This window comes from Monoraphidium neglectum (genome assembly GCF_000611645.1).
Source record: "Monoraphidium neglectum strain SAG 48.87 unplaced genomic scaffold scaffold00833, whole genome shotgun sequence".
NCBI lineage: Eukaryota > Viridiplantae > Chlorophyta > Chlorophyceae > Sphaeropleales > Selenastraceae > Monoraphidium > Monoraphidium neglectum.
In genome coordinates this window covers 5,259-12,615 of record NW_014012795.1, presented here as the reverse complement: position 1 = coordinate 12,615, position 7,357 = coordinate 5,259, and the positions used below count along the sequence as shown (strand labels likewise).

Sequence of the window (7,357 nt, the reverse complement as noted above, 5' to 3'; positions counted from 1 at the left end):
TGTGTGTGCGCGCGTGCGCGTGCGCTCACGTGCGCGCGCTCGCGCAACAAAGCGTGTGTGATGTACATAGGCCACCTTGTCATGACCCCCAGCCAGCAAGCTCATGCCTTGAGCGTCTCCTGATGTTACTGCACTGTAGTGTTCGTGGCTGGCGGGTTTGCGGCGTCGCCGTACGTGCTGCGCCGCCTGGAAGCACAGCTGGGCAGGGCCTGCACACACTCTGGCGTCCTGGTGGCATCAAACCCAGGGGCTGCGGTACTCAAGGGTGCGCCACGCCTCCCCTTTGGCGAACGCTTTTTGAGCAAGGGATCAAACGTGCGCCATGCAAGGTTCATCTTCCCCCACCTGGGACAGTGTGCTGCGCACCATCAAGCCGTGTTCCTGGAGTAATCTCTGACAATTGCTCCTCCCCTACAATGGCATGTTCCAGGCGCTGTCATCTATGGGGACTGCCCCCGCCTCATTGCCCGCCGCATCTCCTCTCTCTCGTATGGCGTGCAAGCCAGCATTCCCTACAAGCTTGGCATGCCTGGGAAGCCATCCTTCTCCCCCCTGACGAGGCATCTGATGTGAGCTGTGGAGCCAATCATGCTTGTGGTGCACTAGTGGGTTGCCTTGCCTCGGATACATCGCAGCTGCACACAAACCATTTTCCTTGCTGCCGGGACAGAGTGAAACCTTCAAAGTAAAGCTCAAGGCATCATGCACGCCCAACATGTCCGCCCAGGTGCGACGTAAGCTTCCGTGCATTTGCGCCCAAGGGGCAGTACGTCGGTGTGGACGAGGAGGTGCGGCACATTTTCGGCACGACCTACCCGTGCCAAACGGCAGCAGACGTGCGAGTCTACTGCACCCCAAAGGCCTGCGAGGAGTTCATATCGGACCCTGGCATGCGCCGTCTGGGGGCGGTGAGGCTGGAGATGCCGCCGCCTCACACCGAGGGCAGCCGTGAGTTGGAGGTGCGTGGCCTGAACACACACGGTTCCTGCCCAGCACCGCATGCACCCACGCCCCTGTCATCCAGCGGCGGCCCAAATCATGAACAGCCTGCTTCCCTTGGACCATCTGCACATCAATGCACCCTGACGAGAATCTATACCCTACACGCCCCTGCCTTCTCACAATGACCCAGATATAGGTGGTGTTCAAGTTTGGCGGCGCTGAGATTGAGGTGACAGCGGCCGACGTGGTTTCAGGGAAGGAGGTGCGGGCGTCGCTGCAGTTTTTGACGGGCGTGTGATGCAGCAGGAGCAGCTGCGCGCAGCTGGATAGCAAGCAGTAATTGGTCTTGCTGGAGTATGATGATATCTGACGTGCCGCAAATTTTCTGCGCCTGGACAAGGGCTTTGGCATTGAGCCAAATGACCAGGCACCAATTTTGCATGCAAATCACAGCAATACGTCTGGATGTAATTTGACAACACAGCATACATCACGCCAGCAGATCAGAAAAAAAGTGGCGTGATACACCCGACCGTCCCGCCCCCCCACCCTGGGCGCGGGCTGCTCGCGCGCAGCTCGCGCAAGCGTTCCAGCGCTTGACGGCGCTCCGGCCCAGCCGAGCTGCAGCCGCCGCTGCTGCAGACCTCCCCACCAGCATTTACTGCCTGAGGCCGGTTAGACCACAGCGTGCCACGAAAATCCGCAGCCGTGCTCGGCCCGACGCAGCCTGCCCTATCACCGCCACTGCTGCCCCTTGCGATGCCTGTCCCGCCCCGTCCCTCGCTGCTGCTGCCGCTGCTGCATGCCGCAACTGCCATCCCAACAATTTGCGGCAGCCAAACACCAGCAGGATGCTCCACGGCATCGTTTGCGGCACCAGCCGAAGCCGCGGCTGACCACACATGTCCTTGCCCCAAGCCAGCCGCAATGACGCCGCCCGGCGTGCCAGCCGGCATCGCAAAAGAGACTGCCACGCTGTGGCCTGCCCGACAGTCGCTCGCACGTGGCTGGACGCTCTGCTTGCCAGCTTGCCACGAGGCAGCAGCGCGGAACGCGCCGCCACCGCCGCCACCGCCAGCGCTGCCAATGCCAGGGGCAGGGCCGCAGCAACCCCGCTTGCCGTCGCCTTCGTGGCACGATGCCTCTCGCGCGTACCCGGCCGAGCGCCGCCGCGCGTGCTGCAGCGCGTACGACGCGGCGCGCCCATCATCCCCGACAAGCCTACCAGGCCCGCGCCGGCCGGCACCGCGCACGGTCTCGGCCCATGCCGTAGCAGCTGACGAAGGCGCGGTTGCGACGCGAACAGCAGTTGGGGTTGGCCAGTGCGGGCCGGCGTCACACCGTGACAGCCGCACCGCCCAGGTGTTGTCGCTGCTGTCGTCAGACTCTGCTGTGTGCGCGTTCAAAATAGCATCGTGCTGCTGCTCTTGCTGCTGCTGCTGCTGCTGCTGCTGCTGATGCTGCTGCTGCTGCTGCTGTTGCGGCTGCTGCTGTGATGGCTCTGGTTGCTGCGCTGTCAGGGGGAAAAACTCTCGCGTCGGCGACCACTCGCCTGCCTGCTGCTGGTGCGGCACCTTTCCTTCTCCTACCCCGCTGTGGTTGCTGGGCGACAGCCCATTGCTGATGTGGACTTCTTCCTCACCAGACTGCGCAGAGACCGGCCTTTGAAGGGCCGGACCCGGCACGCCGCACGCCGCCAGGCCCTGCTGCACCCTGCCAAGCCGCTGGACCAGCTCCCGCAGCTGCGCCATCAGCCCCTGGGGGAGAACAATCTGGATGGCATCGCTGGGCATGCTGCTGTTAGGGGTTGTGTTGCTGCTGCTGCCGCCGCTGCTTGTGTGCCGCAACGGCACGTGAGGGTCCTGTGGCAGGCCGCCGCTCATGAGCGCTTGCAGACGCCCCACCCGACCCAGGGTAGCGGCGACCGCGCCGCGCAGGCGCAGGACGAGCGCCGACGCACGCGGGCTTAGCAGCTGCCCGTCGTTGTCGCTGCCCTCCGTGCTGCTGCAGCTGGCCCCACTGCTGCTGACCCTGCCACTGCTCCTAGGACCGGTCCTGCCCCGCGGCCGACCCTCGACATCACAAGCCCCACCACGCCGCCGCGGCGCCGGCCTGCGTCTCCGACCAGCCTGGCGCGCATCGCCCAGCATCCGCTGCATCGCCTCGCACTCGTCCAGGCGGGCACGCACGTCCGCGGCCAGCGCCGCCGCCTCGTCCGCGACCGCGCCTGCGGCGGCCTCTTCGCGACCAGCACGGCTCTCGCTCCCCCGCTGCGGACCTCGCTGCCGTTGCTCCTCAGCCTCTGCCGAGGGCCGGCCCCCTTGTGTCACCTCCCGCTGCAGGCCCCCCTGGCGCAGCACCTGGCTGTCCTTGACCAACTGCTCCGCTCGCTGGCGGAGTGGCAGAGGCTGCACCTCCTGTGAAATGCCGGAGGCTGATACCACGGGTATCGTGGCATCCTGAGCTCGCCCCCGTGCCGCCGCCGTGACGCCCGCTGCCGCCTCTGCGTGTTGCGGCGGCTTGCCCTGCTGCTGCCGCGGCTCCGGCTCTTGTCGCCTGGACGAGACCGCCCCGGCCCCACATGCCTGCCGCCCGGAAGCATCGCCAGCGTCGCGTCCGTGCCACAGCCAGTCGCCAGACTGCATCACCTCCCTGCCCTCGAGCTCTGACTCACCGGCGCCGCTGCTGCTGGACCACCGCTCGTACCCGTCAGCAGCCAGCGAGCAGGCCGCAAGCTCTGCGCACTGCTGCTCGCCAAGCGACTGGCGCTGCGGCGACGCAGCCGCAACCCCGTCCGCTGTGGCATTGCCCAGCGATGGGGCCAGCGGTGGTGTTGAGCCGTTTGAAGGGGCCGCCGCTGCTGTCAGGGTTGTGTCGCGTGGAGAGGGCTCCGCAGCTGCAGAATCCCAGTGACCTCGCGATCTGCACTCTGGAGACCGGCGCTGGGGCCAGTCAGGCTCCCAGCGTGGGCCAGCGGCGGGGCTGGGACGCTGCCGCGGCTGGAGCAGCGACTGTGGCGACTGCTGCTCTGCAGGCCCCTGCTGGTGCAGCAGGTTTTGCGGCATTTGCTCAGGCTGCTGGTGCTGGTGCTGGTGCTGCTCCTGCTGCGGCTGCGACCCCTGCTGCGGCTGCTGCGGCTGCTGCTGTGTCGCCGGCTTCGTTCCCACAGATGCCTTGCTGGCAGACTCACCACAGCCCTCCTCTACTCTGGCACTCGCATCCGCCTGCAACAGCTTGCTCTCCTCCAGCTGGCACCGCAGTCCCTCAGCAATCTGTCTCGCCTCCGCCGCCCTCGCCTCGGCTGCTCTTGCAGCCTCGACTGCCGCGCCCACTCGCACACTCAGTGTGGCCTCGTGCGCCGCCGCATCCCTCCGGGCTGCGACGAGCTGGGCGCGAAGCTCCGCCTCCCGTGCTGCGGCTGCCTCCTGCGCGGCCCGCAGCTGCACGCCAGCCGCCTCCTTTGCAGCAGCGAGGTCGCGCTCCTGCCGCTCCGCCGTCGATCGCCTTTCAGACTCGATGGCGTCCGCGGCGAGCCGCGCCGCCTCGCGCGCTGACTCAGCGTCCGCTGTTGCGCACGCGGCGGCTTCACGCAGCACCTGCAGCCCCGACCGCAGCTCTGCCAGCTCGCGGCCGCCTTGCTGGCGCGCGGCCGCCAGCTCAGCTGCAACCCCCTCCAGCTGAAGGGGGTACCCGGGGCGTGGTGGTGGAGAAAGAGAGCGGTGCTATCGGCCATGAGGCAAGGGTCTACCCTCACTCGACGGCTCTCGCATGTGAGCAGCCGCCGCTCATGAAGCTCCAGGCATCGCTTAGTCTGCAGCGAATGCGCAAGCACTCCCAGACCAAGCAATCAAGCAACCAACGCACTCACCTGCCGCAGCCGCGCCTCCGCCTCATGCAAGCCGCGCCGCTGCGCCTCCAGCCGCGCCGCAAGGTGCGCCGCCCCCTCGCGTTGCCTCTCCGCCTCGGCCTCTGCGGCTGTGCGGCCCGCCCGCGCCTCCCGCAGCCCCTCTTCTGCGGCAGCCGCCGCCGCAAGGGCCGCAGCCGCGCTCGCCTGGTGAGCAGCCGCCGCCGCGCGCGCGGCGTCGGCTCGCCGCTGCAGCTCGTGCGCGGCGAGCCGCTCAGCGGCGAGCGCTGTGCTGAGGTCAGCGTTGTCGCTGCGCAGCGCCGCTAGCACCTCTGCGTACCGCCCTGGGGTGGGCGTCGCGCCTATGGCCGCCGCCGCTGCTGCCATTGCGCCGGCCTCGCCGCAGCCGTGCTCGTGCGGCGAAACGGTGCCCGCAGGACTGTGGGCCTCGGTGCTATTGCTGGCTGCGCCGGGTGCTTGGGGGCCGCCATCTTTGCACGTGACTGCAGTGGCCAGCTGCGTCCGCAGCTGCTGCAGCTCGGCAGCCTGGGACGCAAGCAGCTGCTTCGCGCGGCGGTATTTGCGCCGCACAAGGTCAGCGCCGCGGGCCGCGGGGCCCCCGCTTGGTGCCTCTGCTTCGGCACGCGCGGGCGCCGTACGTGCTTGCGGCGGTGACAATTCGCCGCCGTTGAGGGTGCTGTCAAACTCCAAAAACAGGGCGCGCCGCACGCCGTCGGCCTCTTCGGCGGCCATGCGGATCGCCAGCGGCGGTCAACGCAATGGTCCGCAGAGCTGATGCGCGCTGCGCTGTCCCCCGCGATAGTGCGGGGCAATGCGCGTCCGAGTAGCCCCACACGCAGGTGGGGAGACGATCAATCTAGGCTCATATTTATGTTGCAAGTACTGTATGATACGATCGAGCTTGCGCAACACGGTGCGATGGATACTGTAAGCCAGATCGCAAAGCAAGGATGATAGCCGTAACTATAAATAGAGGCAATTTTGTTGTGAAACCCGCTGAACCGTGCTTGGGAAAGTGCCGGCGGCCTCCGAAAGCCGAGAGGACTCGACTGTTTGATTGATTGCAATCGAAACCAGGGCATCCGAGCATTGCACAACCCCACAAATCCGTCATCAAGGCATCCTTATCATCAACGCCCTCAAACCTCAGAGCAAGCACAGCATCTGCGGCGAGTTCGAGCACCCGCAGCGCCCACCACGGTGCTTTGCACCAGCAGCAGGCTCCTCAGCGCGTCAGCGACCGTCGGCAGCGGCCTCTTACATGCTAGATTCCGTGCAACTAAGCAGAGCGAGAACAGCTGACGCGCGGGAAGCTCCAGGGCCCAGCTTGCAAAGATGCAGGTGCGTTCGGTCCGCCTGGGCAAGTCACGTGCCCCGTGACTGCGTGGTCTTATTGCATCGCAAGAACTCTGTCTCGCTGCATGCGGCGGCATGCTCGCTGCGGCAGGGACGCATGCGCATGCGCTGCGTGCTGCTCGTGCCGGCATTGGCCGCCGCAGGCACCCACGCCTGCATGGTGATGGTGCATCCCATGCCTGCACTCAATATGTAGCCTCAGTCACACGCCATCAAAGTCTGCGAACGCTGCATGGCGCGCCGATTGCCATGCCCAAACTGTGCGTCCCGCTCATCATCGCCCTTGCCATGCCCTGCTTGTCGCCGGGCCCGCCGCATCCCCAGAACATCGGCGGCGAGAACGCTGGTGATGCGTTCTACAGGTACAAAATGCCCAAGCTGATGGCCAAGGTGCGGGCTCACCGCCGCACTCGTACCCTGGCATGCTAGTAGCGACTGCAACATCGGCAGCGAGGCGCCGCAAGCTGGGGTGAGCGTGGTTGCCGACAGGCCCGGCGCCCGGCTTTGCTCACTCCGGTTTTGCCGCCCCTGGACCGCAGATCGAGGGTCGCGGCAACGGCATCAAGACCAATGTGGTGAACAACGTGGAGGTGGCTAAGGCCCTGGAGAGGCCGCCAGAGTGTGAGCAGCGGCATTCGCAGCAAGGGGGCAGGCCCGCCGCAGCCACCGCTTGTTGGGCACAACGACCTGTTGCTCCGAACAGTAGCCGTCTGTGTCCAAACCCTGCCTGTGGCGGCTGTCTGGGCGGCCGTCCCTCCCGTCTCGCCGCGCCCGCGGCTTCCGCGTGCGTGCCCGAAGCCCTCTCTCACCCCGACCCCTGTGGCCGCGCCTCACCACCCCCCTCAAACAAGCAGCCAACCTGCCAACCGCTCATGCGCCCCCCCCCCTTCACACCTACTCAACCCCTCTTCTTGGCCCCCAGACCTCCTGAAGTTCTACGGCTGCGAGCTGGGCGCCCAGACCAACTTTGACAAGGCCACAGGCACGTCCATCGTGAACGGCGCGCACGACCTGCGCAAGCTGGGTGAGCTGACCGAGGCGTTCATCAAGAAGTACGTGCAGTGCTACAGCTGCGGCAACCCCGAGACCGTGATGAAGGTCAAGAAGGAGTTCATCACGCTCAAGTGCAAGGCCTGCGGACACGTGGGTGCAGGGGGGGGGACGCTGGGACGCAAGGGGGAACACATGTGTGTG

At 66.4% G+C, this 7,357-nt stretch overlaps 2 protein-coding genes across 2 annotated transcripts in view; both read left to right on the top strand.

Moving 5' to 3' along the window:
• Positions 1-715: 715 nt before the first annotated feature.
• MNEG_5529 (Heat shock protein 12B) lies at positions 716-1,240 on the top strand (the record flags this gene model as incomplete). The annotated part of the gene is made up of 3 exons (XM_014045993.1): positions 716-727; positions 762-959; positions 1,139-1,240. 3 exons carry the CDS (start codon positions 716-718, stop codon positions 1,238-1,240), a joined length of 312 nt encoding a protein of 103 aa, XP_013901447.1.
• A 4,902-nt stretch (positions 1,241-6,142) lies between these two features.
• The window catches only part of MNEG_5528 (Eukaryotic translation initiation factor 5), a gene marked incomplete at both ends in the record, with an annotated part of 4,438 nt that continues 3,223 nt past the window's right edge, over positions 6,143-7,357 (top strand). The window contains 4 exons of the mRNA XM_014045992.1: positions 6,143-6,148; positions 6,488-6,553; positions 6,703-6,784; positions 7,086-7,306. Coding sequence (XP_013901446.1) covers positions 6,143-6,148; positions 6,488-6,553; positions 6,703-6,784; positions 7,086-7,306 — 375 coding nt within the window. The remainder of the gene's footprint in view (positions 6,149-6,487; positions 6,554-6,702; positions 6,785-7,085; positions 7,307-7,357) is intronic.